The sequence below is a fragment of the Mastigoproctus giganteus genome, chromosome 2, assembly GCF_048544385.1.
Source record: "Mastigoproctus giganteus isolate SK-2022 chromosome 2, ASM4854438v1, whole genome shotgun sequence".
NCBI lineage: Eukaryota > Metazoa > Arthropoda > Arachnida > Uropygi > Thelyphonidae > Mastigoproctus > Mastigoproctus giganteus.
The window spans coordinates 124,848,151-124,863,444 of NC_143576.1; the positions used below are offsets into that span (position 1 = coordinate 124,848,151).

General features: G+C 37.7%; 1 protein-coding gene across 1 annotated transcript in view; it reads left to right on the forward strand.

Annotated features, from left to right (window-relative positions):
• Positions 1 to 143: 143 nt before the first annotated feature.
• alpha-Man-Ib (alpha-Mannosidase class I b) overlaps positions 144 to 15,294 on the forward strand; it is a 189,605-nt gene continuing 174,454 nt past the window's right edge. Inside the window, exon 1 of the mRNA XM_090390023.1 lies at positions 144 to 445. Within this exon, the coding sequence (XP_090246149.1) occupies positions 281 to 445 (165 nt within the window). The 5' untranslated portion in view covers positions 144 to 280. The remainder of the gene's footprint in view (positions 446 to 15,294) is intronic.

Here is a 15,294-nt window from a genome sequence, read left to right on the forward strand (position 1 = left end):
TATCTTCTACATTTCACTAAAAAATATAACTTTTTTTAAGTTGATGTAGTTTTTTTTTTGTCCGGCACTGTACGTATGAATAATAATTATTTATTATTTTTTCAATTCTCCTATGTACTGTTTTTGTCGTTAGATGTCTTGGTAGAAACTGGACAGGTGTGTGCGTGTGGGTTTTGCTCAAATATGTGGGATGCTGTTTGTAATGACTATGTGCAGTCAAGTTTTGGTTGTTTGTGTAAAGTGATTATGTTTATTAAAAGTGAAAGGTAGTTTCCAGGTCATGACAAAAGATCGTTCAGACGCCTCTTTATGTCTCGGTGATATAGAAAAGGGTGTGCCGGGAGGAGACGGTGGTGCGTATCAAAGGTGGTTGCAATTTTCTATAGGAAAGGAAGGGCCTTCCGCTCATGGAACTACGTCAACAAATCGGCGCAGTTTACGAAGGGTACGGTACTTATCGAAATAAGCTGCATACACCGCCGAAACTGATGGTTTTAAATTGGCGTATCGTGTATTTATTTATTATTATTTTAATTATTTTTAATTCGATGATGAATATTATTTGTTTACAAAAAAAAAGGTTTTGTAGAATTGTAGAATATATGTGTAGAGTATATATATTGGAGTTGTGTCTGATGACTTTTAATTATTAAGGGGTGGTTATTATGTGTTACGTTAATGCTATTGTATAGGAACAATTCGCCATTATAAATGCATCGTTTTTATATGTACGAAACTTATTGCTTATTGTTAAATTTTGGTTCTACATGGGAGCATCAGCTTTGTGGTGACCGCAACCAACCCACTACTTATCTATAAACTAGCTCTGGAATGGATAGCCTAAAGTACCATCATCATCATAGCCTAATGTACCATCATTTTCAATCCACTGAAGGATGAAGGCCTCTCCAGCAACTATACAGTTCCTTCTGTTTTTTGCAGTGGCTATCCATTTACTTACCACAAATTCATGAATTTCATCTATCCATCTCCGCCGTTGTCTTCCAGGTTTTTTTCTAGCTCCTCTTGGGTATTCTGTTATTTTCTTAGTCCAACTGTTATCATGTCTTCAAGCTATGTGACCTGCCCAAGACCATTTTAGTTCTTTAGTTTTGATAAGAATATCCTTTACTTGAGTTTGCTGCCTAATCCATGTGTTTCTCTTCTTATCTAACAGTCTGATTCCCAATATAATTCGTTCCATTCTTCACTGTGTAGTTCTCAGCTTTTCTTCCATTCTTTTGGTGAGTGCCCAAGTTTCACTTCCATAAGTCATGGTGGGGAGTATACATTGGTTCATTATTTTACGTTTCAGACAAACTGGGATATTGCTCCTCAGTATGTGACTATATTTCCTGAATGCTACCCATCCAAAATTTATTCTTCTTTTGACTTCTGCTATTTATAAGTACACCATCGCTATTCTTCAGTTTAAGTATCATTTGTCCTTCTGTATTACTGCTGATTTAAGCCCTTTGTTTTCCTTTAATGCTTGTTCAACTTTTCTTGTGTTAAATCTTCTTATGTCCTCTCTGAGTCTCTTTCTAATGGCTCTGCATAACTCAGTATACTCAATTTTCTCCTTGTCAGTGTTTATCTTGCTCTTCATTTGTCGCCTTTCGTTCATCATGACAAGTGTTTCTTGACTAATTTTTTCTTCTTTTTACGTATAGGTTTCTTGGGCTTTATCACTTTCAGAAAGTTGTAATATTATTTGTCGATATCTTGGTCCTGAGCAGTCTGCAGAAGCTGAAACCTGTTCTTAAGTTACAGTACATACTGCTTTTTCTCCTCTTCTGTTATCTCAAAGACCGTATTATTTACTCGAGTCAGTTTTTTCCTTTCTTTTCTTACATTTAATCTTAAATTATAGGTGAAAACCTCATACCTTTGAGTAGGACTGTTAATCTCTGAACACTCAATTGCAAATGATTATAATATAATTTACCCCTCCCCCTGTGTATTCTCATAAATGAATCAAGTTAAAATAACTCTCAGCGAGGTGATCTGATAGAGGTGTATAAAGCCTTGAATGGTTTAAGCATGCTCAATGCTGATGGGATTCTTCCTCTAGCTCAGAAAAATCACCTGAGAGGGCATAAATTCAAATTGAGGAAAGACAGATGTAGGATAGACGTGCGGAAATTTGCCTTTAGCCAGCGGGTGGTTGGTTGGTGGAACAGACTTCCATCCCTTGTGGTGGAGGTTGATAGCCTAAATAAGTTTAAGGCTCAGCTGGACAGGTATTTTGAACGAACAGAGGGGTGAAGTGGAAGTGGGTTTTTTTTTTTTTTTTTTTTTTGGCTGATGCTGCATAAGCTTGCTTTCTTGCATCAAATGCCTCTACTAATGCTAATGCTAACTCTTAATTAAAATAAGCATGTATTCAACTCTCATATCACTTGTCAAGGGAATTGGAAAGAATCACAGAAAGACGGCGGCCACCAACCTCCAAAAACCAACCAACGCCACAAGCCATCATGAGAATTGAAAAACAATTGTCGCAAAATTCTAAAAACAACAACACTAATAAATTTATTCACACGAAAGTTAAACTTTAAAATCATTAGTAACTTCTTTTAAGAGACTACCTTATTCGGTATTGTTACCGTGTTCACAAGAAGTACAAAAGTGATTCGCGAATGCTATCCCCCCCCCTGTTTTATATCAAATTAATGACACCTGACACGGGATTATTTATGTAAACCAATGTGTGAATTGCTATTCATGCATGCGCGTAAGAGTCCACGAGTCCGAAATATTATAAGGTCTGCGTACATTAATAGAATTAATATTTAAATCAATTTCTAATGTTTCGGAAATTAATAATTTAAAATATTCACGCTGTTTATTAAGAGCCTTGGATTCATTAAAGAGAAACATATGTCCATCTGTGATTGCATGAAATGCAAGCTCAGATGCACCCATTCTATCTGCTCTAACTGATGCCAAATGCTGCTGTATCCTTACTGAAAGTGAATTTTGGGTCAAGCCAATAAAAGTAGAATTGTATCCACCACAAGAAATATTGTAAACAATATTGTGAGCTTCCATGGTAGGAACTACATATGCCCTATATTTCAAGATAGCATGGAGCTTACTCATGGGTTGTGGACATATTTAAGAACACTGAATTTAAGATTGTTCCATAACCCATGAGTAAGCTCCATGCTATCTTGAAATATAGGGCATATGTAATTCCTACCATGGAAGCTCACAATAAAATAAGTAAAATAAGAGTAGGGTGGAGGAGAAATTGTTGAAGATAAACATAAGAAAGGCACCTAGGGTAGATGGAATCTATCCAATTATATTAAAGGAGGCAAGAAAGGAAGTAAGCAAACCCTTAGCCATAATTATGAGAGCTTCCTTGGACTCAAGGGAGGTACCCATTGACTGATGATGTGAAAATGTGACCCCAATCCACAAAAGGGAGAGACAGGTAATTACAGACCTGTTAGTTTAACATCTGTTCCTGGGAAATTAATGGAGGCACTGGTTAAAGAAGCATTGCAGGATTATCTAGAGAAGATTTCAGTTATAGCTCGGACACAGCATGGGTTTGTTAAGGAGAAGTCTTGTCTGACCAATCTGATTGGATACTATGATGTAGTCACAGAGGAACTGGATGCAAAGAATAATTTTGATATCATATATTTGAATCTTAGAAAGGCTTTTGATACTGTTGCTCTTGGAAGACTGCTGCACAAATTGAAGCAGTGTGGCATTGGAGGCAAATTGCTGATATTGATAAAGTGATGGTTGAATGGGAGAAGACAGAGAGTGGTAATCAATGGACACTGCTCTTCGTGAACTAATGTTATTAGTGGAGTCCCCCAGAGTTCAGTGTTGGGTTCATTGTTATTTTCTGTATTCGTTAATGATATTGATGATGGTATATCAGGCTTAATGACCAAGTTCAGACAATACGAAGGTCAGCAGGGTTGTTAATGACACTAAAGACAGTACGCTGCTGCAACAGGATCTAGAAAAGACGAGCCGAGAGGTGGCAACTGAAGTTTAACATTGACAGATATAAAGTACTTCATATGGGAAGCAGTAACCCCAGAGTAATGTATCAACTGTGTGGTACTATACTGACAGTGGTAGAGAGTGAAAAGGACCTGGGGGTAATTGTGCAGGCAGATATGAAGTTTTCTGAGCAGTGCAGATGGTCTGCAAGAGTAGTTCATGGAGCCTTGTTAATGATATACAGGAATTTTTCTAGTAGGGATAAGGAGGTGATTATCCCCTTGTATAAGGCAATGGTTAGGCCACACCTTGAGTACTGTATACAGGTCTGGAGGCCTCATTTTAGGAAAGATTTAGAGCTGTTGGAACGAGTACAGAGAAGGGCAACAAGATTAGTGAATGGAATAAAAGGTTGCTCTTACGAAGAAAGCCTTAAGTTTTGCAAATTACAGTGTCTGGATACTAGGCACCTGCGAGGTGATCTGATAGAGGTGTATAAAGCCTTGAATGGTTTGAGCATGCTCAATGCTGATGGGATTCTTCCTCTTGCTCAGAATAATCGCCTGAGAAGGCATAAATTCAAATTGAGGAAAGACAGTTGTAGGATAGATGTGCAGAAATTTGCCTTTACCCAGTGGGTGGTAGATTACTGGAATAAACTTCCATTTGTCGTAGAATTTGATAGCTTAAACAGATTTAAGGCAGAGTGTGTGTGTTGTTTTTTTTGGCTGATGCTATATAAGGTTGCTTTCTTGCATCATGTGCCCTTGCTAATGCCACTTCGAAAATTAATGTAAAATTGGAGTAATTTGGAGAAATTAAAGAAAATTAACATTCTCCCTCTTGGCCATATATCTGCTACTTCCTCGGGGACTTTGAGCAGACATAGCCAAACAAGAAGAATGTTTCATAGATGCCCGTTTCTGTAATCTCTATACCAGTTTTGCTAGGTTAACTTTAGGTCATAATGTGGGGAAAAATTTTTTTTTGGAATAAGGTAAGTAAATTGTATGTACTTAAATTTTTTAATTCAACATTGTGGTTTACGTAAAAGACAGTAAACTGTGATAGAAGAGCCAAAGCCCTACGGGTATGTATCAGATTAAAATACCATTGTATTTTAATCTGATACATACTCTGTATCCTGTGGTAGTGAGACTGAAAATATTAATTTTTCCCTCCTTCTTTTAGTTTTATTTCTGCGTAGTTCTATTTGTTACACAGTCGTACTAGGCTTTTTTCCGTAGCATGGTAGTTAACTTGCCTTAGGCAAATACTAATTTTCTGCTTTCATGTGAATGGTCTGGATGTTATTTATAATTTATAGTTTGTAAAAGGTATATTATATTTACTTGTTTTTTTGTAGGGTGAAGATACAATATGATTTTAATTCATTTAATAATGAGATATAAAAGATATTAATATTTAGGGATTAAAGTTAAAATTAAATTGATCATGCTATCTGTAAGGCATGGACTAGCAACACTTTTCTAAGGCACGAAGGCCCAGTATGTGCCCTTGGGGATAACTATATACATATATACAGCATCCTTCATGTGAATCTGTGAAACTTAACCCTGTGGATTCTCGTAATATTCCATGTTTGTTATGATGCTGTAATAATTAATGTATGAATTCCAGTTTAACTTTTGTAAAAAGTAATATTCTTGCATGATGATAATGATCGGTGTCTTTACTTTATATAGTATTTATAGTCCTGCAAGTAGGGTTGAATTTGAACATCTAGGTACCTTGCAGATGGGGGCTAATTTTTAGCTCCAATAGGAGCATTTTTATTCCGTGGGAAAGATTTTTACTATGATACTATTAGGATTAATGTTCAGTGGTATTTTGAGTTTTGCTTATGTGGCAGCATTTATATGGTGTCTGATGTAATTATCAGGTATATTGTTATTTTTGAGGGTGTTTTTCAGTTTTTTTAAAGCTTCTATCTGGGTTATTGCATATATGTTTAATTCTGTTGGTTCTGTAATTTTAATTCCTAAATATTATATCTTTTAATTCTCATTATTAAATGAATTAAAATAATATTGTATCTTCACTCTACATAAAAGCAAGTAAATATACCTTTTATAAACTATAAATTATAAGTAACATCCAGACCATTCACATGAAAGCAGAAAATTAGTATTTGCCTATGGCAAGTTAACTACCATGCTACGGAAAAAAACCTAGATTTTACATTACAAAAACAAGATTTTACTCTTTTTACTTTACTCTTTTTACAAGTTATTACAAGATTATCTAGCTTATTGCCAGAATTTAATACACCTCTGGCATTCCCCTCCCTGAATAACTCCTCATGTGTGAATGCAGATGCAAAATATTCATTGTTTGTTAGCTACCTGAGTAGGCTCATCAACAGTTGAACCATCGATATAAAGTGGACCAATCTGATTCATCCCCTTCTAGAGTTTACATAAGAAAAGAATTCTGTGCTGTTTTTCTTTGCATCCTTTGCCAAAGATTTCTCGTAATCTGCCTTTGCCTGCCTAACCTCCTTTGTGACTTTGTTTCAGACCAGCTTATATTTATCATAGGCTTCTGTGTATTTTGAATTTGCTGTTGATAACATCATCAGTTGGTCCCACTGTATAGAATTTAAATACTGTGTCAGACCACTGTAGTCACCTTTCATAAAGAAAGCAGAAACCCTTTCCTTTATTCCTGATGGTGGTTACCTCTTTGAGTAAATCCCACTTCAGCACACTGATCACTGCCACCTAGTGGTTCCTTTATCTGCAGATTCTTAATGTACGAAGAATCACTACTGATCATCGGATCAAGAGTATTACTCCCTCTAGTTGCCTCCCGAACATGCTGCTGTAGAAAACAATCATGCAATAAATCCACAAAAGTCTGGCTAGTGTGTGAGTGACCAACCCACAAATTCCAGTCAATCTCTGGGAAATTAAAATCCCCCATTATAAGACATTGATTTACTGGTCCACTCTGTTTCTCTGCAGAATTGCTCATTATACTCATCAGATTCATTAGGCCTATAATACACACCTACTCTCATTTTTCCTTTCCAAGTGCTTATATCACACCAAACAGACTAAAAATTGCATTGTCCACAAACATCAATTGGATGCACTTCCTTAGATTTTGTTTCTTAACTAACAGCATAACCCCTCCTCCCTTCCTGTCTGCGGAGCAATATGGCCTTAGTTGCTAATGCTCCTAAAAACCAAATAACTAACTAACTAACTTCCTGTCTTGTCTATCCTTTCTGTACACATTGTACTCAAATTCCAATTCTGCACTTCTTTTGTCTGTACCACATATCTGATATCCCAACAGTATCTGCTTTTGATGTCTTGACTAGCACTGCAAGCTCATCAAATTTATTAACTATACTCCTAGCATTGTTGTACATGCAAGTATACTTGCACCTGTTTCTTCTCTTAGTTACCCTAACACAGCCCATGTATTTACTTGTTCCACAGGCCTTCCGTTATAGTGTGCTTGCCAGACAACAATCAGTGTAAACCGTACAACTTCCTGGCAAACTCATTCACTAATATAGGTGTCCAGAAAACTCCTGGGTTTCTCATGATCAACCATTGGTTTATATTAGGACAAAATCTCATGTTCTCAAGACCTATTCTGGGATGTAGAGAATAGACTCGCAACAATAAGATTGCGTTGTGATTTTCGCTTTGGACTCGTTCCAGATGGTTAGACTCCAGAGTCTTATATTAACTTGTGCTGTGGATAGTGTGGCAAGAGAATGGCTAAGAGGCACAGATGATTAAACAAAACATGATTTATTAAACATAGACAAATTACACAAATGGTTAAAAGGTGCTAATAATTACACCATTAATATGTTAACATCAAATTATATACCTTTACTTATGGCTTTACTTCTGGCTACAGCAGCATGTGGATTAATGTGACAATGTTACATATGTTACAATGTTATTTCGGACGATCGGAGGGGTGAAATGGGAGTAGTGGTTGTGTTTTTTTTTTTTTTTTTTTTGGCTGATGCTGAATAAGCTTGCTTTCTTGCATCATATGCCTCTACTAATGCTAATATTTATAAACTTGTCTGTGCTGCTCTTGATGTGGCCTGGGAGGACAGCTATTACTTGTACTCGTGTGAAACGACAGACATCTCGCTGTCCGAGCATTCAGTTACCAGTGTAAAACCAACAGATGAGTTTGACAATGTCTCACTGTCTTGTGTAAAGTAATGAGTTATATAGGTAATATATCTTAGGATCTAAGTACGATAGATAGACATTTAACAAAGTGTATATCAAGGAGGAGAGATGTATGAGGGTGTAGATAATACAAAGGGGAAGAGTTTTATTGTGGGATAGATTCATTAGGGGTGTAATCTAAAACAAGGGTGGACTTACCAGAAAACTCCTGGTTAACCTCGGGGTTTGAAAAGTCAGCAGAGGAACCCATCGTATACAATCTTAGCCACGTTCTTGTCTTGGTCTTCACTTATCTTCTTACGGCGACACGACTCTAACAAAATTAACTCCTCCTTCTCTCTCTCTCCAAAACAGCCACCTGCGAATCTCTCTGCAACCCCACCAACAACCACAACTCCAACAACAACCCTTTTTCCTTCTTCCCCCTCCACATATATATATGTGTGTCCCCCTTTTTTGAGTTCCCCAGACTTGTATTGGTTTACATTGGTCAATTTTACGGACTGTCACCTAGGGGACTTGACACAGCCAAAGATGGAATTTATGAGGAGTAGAAGGGGAACTTCATATTTGTATAGGATTGTTTCTCCAGACTGCCTGGCAGAGGTTACCAGACATAAAGCTCGCCCACTCCTATGCAAGGCATCTCACAACAAACATCCCGTTGTTACCTGGTTCAGATTACACTAAAAGGGTGTTTCTTTCTAGCGGTACTCTTCTTTCCCGACAAAAGTCGCATGCTTTCTCACCGTTTTTGTAAATATAACATCCATGACACTTGTCCGATCCGATCAGGTGCCTCCGTAGCTAGGTGGGAAGGAGCAGCAGTGCGTAGCACACGCTTCTTGATTAGACCGGGGTTCGAGCCCTTCACCATCAAATACGGAAGATGCGGAAAGGTCAGGGAATGACCACCGCATATCCCGGAGCAATATGGCCTTAGTTGCTAATGCTCCTAAAAAACACCAAAATGTCCGATCCGATCGAATAACGACCTCTCACTCACTGTAACCCAGCCGGACAAATTATGGTGGAATAATGTTTCAACTGCTGCTTTCCCTAGTGCGGTGTGAGCGGGCGCATACTAGAATGAAAGGAAAGCAGTCTCTTGCTGGAAGTGAATGTTGTTCTTCAAGTATAGCAGTGGCAAAAGTATAGGTTGACTTAGAGCAGAGACTGCTTCTTAAAGGCATGCCAAGAGGTAAAAATGAAAGCATTTTTACAACTCCCAGCAGTCCTGGAAATCCCCATTGCCTTTCTTTCCAGGGCTGCTGCTCAATTGCATTTGAATAGAAACAGTGCAAGAATCATTTTCGCTTCTGCCAGCGGCTACTGTTAATCTATTAGTCCGTGTATATATCACTATATATTTATATGTATCTATGGTACATTAGGCTATCCATTCCAGGGCTAGTTTATAGATAACTAGTGGGTGGGTTGTTTGGGGTCACACATATATATATATATATATATATATATATATAAATAAGTATTCAAATAAAAGTAATTTGGATAAGAGAAGTAAAGAAAAGTTGTAAAGTTAAGTAAGAAAAGAGAAAAGAAGGAAAAAAATTAATACATATATAAAGAAATAAGTCAAAAATATTAAACTATATTGCTCAATCCTGATGTCATTTTCCACTCTCAACCACCAGAATTGTCTGAAAAGAAGACAATCTAGTGCCCTCCTTTTATGTTAGAAACAGAGGATGTTATATTGTCTTGTAGGGCAATTCTGGTGGTTGACACTTGAAAACAACACCAGAAAATGTCCAAGTTTGCAGATGATACAAAGGTTGGCAGGGTTGTTAATGACAGTAAAGACAGTATGCTATTGCAAGAGGATCTAGAAAAGTTAGGCAGATGGGCTGATAGAAGTTTAACGTTGACAAATGCAAAGTACTGTATATGGGTAGCAGTAACTCAAGAGAAATGTACCAACTGTGTGGTACTACACTCAGAAAGGTGGAGAATGAAAAAGACTTGGGGGTAATTGTGCAGTCAGATATGAAGTTCTCTGAGCAGTCCAGATGGGCTGCTAGAATAGGTCATGGAGTTTTGTCAATTGATATATAGGAATTTTGCTAGCAGAGACAAGGAGGTGATTATCCCTTTGTATAAGGCAATGGTCCGGCCACGCCTGGAGTACTGTGTACAGGTTTAGAGGCCTCATTTTAGGAAGGATGTTGAGTTGCTTGAGCGTGTACAGAGACGGGCAACAAGAAAGGCTTAAGTTCTGCAAATTGCAGCAGCTGGAGACTAGGTATCTGTGAGGTGATCTGATTGAGGAGTATAAGGCCTTGAATGGGTTGAGCCCTCTGAATTCTGTTGTTCTTGTTATTTGGTTTTTAGGAGCATTAGCAACTAAGGCCATATTGCTCCGGGATATGCGGTTGTCATTCCCTGACCTTTCGCATCATCCGTATTTGTGGTCACGGGCTCGAACCCCGGTCTAATCAAGAAGCGTGTGCTACGCACTGCCGCTCCTGCCCATCTGGCTACGGAGGCGCCCTCTGAATTCTGATGGGACTCTTCCGCTTTCTCAGATTACGAACCTGAGGGGACATAAATTCAGATTGAGGAAAGAGACAGTTGTAGAATAGATGTGCAGAAATTTGCTTTTAGGCAGCGTGTGGTTAATTGCTGAAACAAACTTCAATCTGTTGTGGAAGTTGATAGCTTAAATAAATTCAAGGAGGAATTGGACAAACTTTTAGAGGGAATGGATGTGTGAAATTGGTTTTTTTTTTGGCTGATGCTACATAAGCTCATATGCTTGCTTTCTTGCATCACGTGCCTTCATTATTACTACTACTACTACAGTTGGAATTTCTTCTTATCTCCTCCTTATTTGCAGATTAAAATTTTAATGGAAGATTTTAATCTATCATTTGAATGTGATATTGGTAAAGACTCAATACACTGCAGTAATTTATCTTTGTCTAAACAGCTAAAATATTAGTAAATTAATAAGAGGAGTTTACCTCAATATAGTACGTAGAACACTTCCGTATGATACCCTCCAGAAATTAAAATGGAAAAAAACGAAAAAATCGACAACTTACCGGTACATTAAAGTAAAATTGGTTTACTTTAATTGGTTTGTCAGCTTCAGGAAGGAAAATCGTTTTGAATATTTTCGTTAGATTCTTTTAATTGCGTTAATTTAAATTTTAATTGTTTTAAATTGATTTTGAATTGTGTTAAATTGATTATTTAATTATTTATATTTTACTTTAATGTACCGGTAAGTTGTCGATTTTTTCGTTTTTTCCGTTTTAATTTCTGGAGGGTATCATACGGAAGTGTTCTACGTACAGTAATACCCCGACTTACGCTACCCCGACTTACGCGAACTCGGAGTTACGCGGTTCCTGATTTTTTCGTTTGGCAACGCTGCCACCCACTATCTTCAAGGTCGTTTTTCATATGTTATCGATATACGGTGCGACGGTGGAGAATGAGAGCGAAAGATGAACAAAATTCAACTTTGCTGCTTTTATGTTTTTTATATCAGTGAAGGGGAAACACACTTTCACCATAATAACGTAAAAACCAACACAATTCCAGCTATCGGTATAATCGCAAATGCAATTAGATCGAGTTTACTACCAGTTTATAACAGATTCCACTAGCAGAAACGCAACTGGATTTTTATTGTTTTATGGTAGTAACCCCTAGAAATGTGAGGTGTTAATAGTGTATCTCTGCCTTTATGGTGTTGTTTATTCAGTTGCTACATGCGCGCAGCTTTGTTTATGCGTATGAAGTGTGCCTCCTCGTTTTGTAATTGTGCTTTATTCCCTAAAAATGAAAAGGAAGCGTCCTGGTGAAGACACTGCAGATTCAGAGAGAAAAAGAAAAGCAATTATCGATAAACAGAGGCGGACTGGGTCAAAAATTCTTACCCGGGAAAATTTATAGTGGCCTCATACTATGGTTTATGGCCAAAATCACACTGGCCCACCGGGGTTTCCCCGGTAAGGCTTATTGCCAGTCCGCCTCTGTCGATAGAGAAAAAAATATGAAATTGTGAAACGCTTTGAGCGAAATGAAAGACCATGTGATATTGCACGTGCTACAGGCCTAAATGAAGCAACGGCGAAAAGCACATGACAATTGCAAACTTGACAGGTTGAAAATTGAAAAGGGCTCAATTGTAAAGGGCTTAAAAATTTTAGAAAACATAGACTCCAACGAAGAACGCGTTATAGCTACAAAGCAAGGAATAAAAAAAATTATTAGCTTGCTACGAAGAAATTCTGCGTGAAAAAAAGAACGCGCTGTGTCGTCAGACGAATTTGTTAGATTTTATGAAGCCATCGACATCGAAATAACTTTTTAACGTAAGTCATTTGTTTTTTTAATACATATTTTGTATTAATATGTATAAAGAACTGCAATTTTATTAATATTTTTCTTCTAAACTAGTGTTTTTGTTAGTCCTTGGTCCCAATTAAGCAAAATTTATATGTATTTATATGCAAAGTTGTACCCCGACTTACGCGAATTCGACTTACGCGATTTTCGTCGGACCCACCTATCGCGTAACTTCGGGGTATTACTGTACTATATTGAGGTAAACTCCTCTTATTAATTTACTAATATTATTGTCAACGTAGAACATATTGAGTATTACAGCTCTGATTCATACTATCTAACAGCTAAAATATATATTTGATAGACTGCCAGGGAGCATATTAAACCATTGAGGTTAATTATGAAGGCATCTTTGGATTCAAGTGGAGATTCCTTTGGATTGGAAAAGTGCCAATGTATCGCCAATGTATAAAGTGGTTCTAAGAATGAAGTTGGTAACTACAGACCTGCTAGTCTAACTTCAGCGGTAGGAAATATCTTAGAGGCAATGATTAAGAGTACAATCCAGGGACATTAAGATAGATATGGTATTCTGAAGGACACCCAACATTGCTTTGTTAAGGGAAAATCATATTTAACTGATGTAGGCTATTTTGACGGTTACTCATGAGCTGGATTTAGGGAACAATTTCAACATAATTTATTTGGATTTTAGCAGAGCATTTGACTCGATTCCTCATGGTTACTATATAAGCTCGAACATGTTGGGATTACTGTTAAGATTGTAAGATGGATTGCTGGGTGGCTTAAATCAGAGGGTTGTAATTATTGGTTATTCTTCAGATTGGTGTCTGAAGAGGGTCCTCATGGATTGGTTCTTGGACTAATGTTGTTTCTCATTTTTCATAAATTTACTAGGTAGTAGATGACTCTCATCAACTGGTGCAATACTTTGCTTATTGGAGGTTTGAAGTTGTGGAATCCATGTTTGGTCTTCAGAGCTAAGTTCTAGTCAACCCTTCCCCATTTCTTCCATCTAATAGCATGGTTGATGTCTTTTGAGGTTATAATGAACACCATGGTGAGATCCAGACTTCCTTACATTTCGACATTACAGCTCTAAAACGGTGTTCGCAAGCCAGCCATTAGTTAGTACACCGGACCGAACCTATTGGTAACTCTCTAGGAGGAGTCCAGATCAGCTAGTGTATAACTTTGCTGCCTCTACTCTGCCAGATAGTGATTGGAGGGAGTCCAAGCAGTGGGTGCGGAGGGCATTGTTGAGTCCACATTATGGCAAGGATCTGAGTATATTCTTACTATGTGTACGCCATATCCAAAAATTTCATTACTTCGTACAGCATGTTTCCCCCCCACACACTACTATTGAATACACTATGAATAGTCAAACTAATAGAGCAAACTTATCTGCGAAAAGATATAAATCTTCGAAACACATCCTAGTTCATTTCACAAATATACGTGGTCTCAATTCTAATCTCAGTGATGTTCCCCTTACAGTCTGCCAAACTCCATGTACTTTTTCTGACAGAATCTCCGTTATCGGTTGATTCAACCACTGCTCATCTCAGTTACCCAAATTATTCGCTGTATGATTCCTTTCGCCTCAAAGGTGGTATTTGTGCATATGTCCATTCCGATATTCCCTGTCAGAGACTTGGTAATTTCGAATCTCCTCTTTTCATTTGTTGTCTCTACCATTCTCCCAACTCCACTAATCACTTGGAACTCTTTGACTTTGCAACTTAACTTTCTCCAGTCCAACTTTCCTCATAGTGAGGTTATTTTCGTTGTTGATTTTAGTCACAACTCCAGCTGGCTTTTGTTTTCTAATTACACAGACCCAGCTGGTTGAGATGCTGAGGCTTTTGCTATTACTAATGACCTTGCACAGATTGTTCATTTACCTAGCAGAATACTGGACAATCCTACCCATACAGCCAACACGCTTGATTTTTTTTCTCACAAACAACACTTCCACGTACACAGTCAAAGTGAGTGATCTTTTAGGCACCTGAGATCACAACTTGGTGATTGTCTCCTTTCCAGTCTTTATCTCATGGCTATTCCGAACCTCTTTTGTTTGGCATTACAAGAATGCAAAATGGGATGACCTATGAGATTTCTTTTCTTCTTTTCCTTGGTCGGATTACTGTTTCAAAACTTCTGATGTCAACATTTGCTCAGATCGTGTCAGTGAAATTATTCTTGTGGGAATGGAATCCTTTATTCTACATTCCACCTTAAAATCTCTAAACCTTGGTTTCCCAATAAATATGCTAACGCTGTTCAAGAGAAGAATGATGCATATTGTAATTGGCTTGTTTCCAATTCTTCAGTTTCATTTTATGCCTACACCAAAGCTCGCAACAGTTGTAAAGCAGTTATTAATCAGTCTAAACTAGATTTTGAATAGGCTAAAAGTTGAAAACTTGCTTCTTGCCCTAATGGTAGCCGAGCATTCTTGTCTCTTGCCAGAGCTATTGGCCGCAACTTTTGCCCATCTGTGCTCCCACCTCTGTCAAAACAAGATGGTTCTATTGTCACTTCAGCTAAGGATAAGGCTGATCTGCTGGCATCCCATTTTTCTTCCAACTCATGTATTAATGATCTTGGTAAAACAAAAAGATCATTGGTGTTTTACCAATGATCTTTCCCACCATTAATAGCATAATCCATTCAATGCCTCTTCAGGGAATGACCACTGCATGTCCCCGGAGAAATATGGCCTTAGTTGCTAATGCTCCTGAAAACCGAATAACAGTAACATTCAATGCCTCCTGTGGTC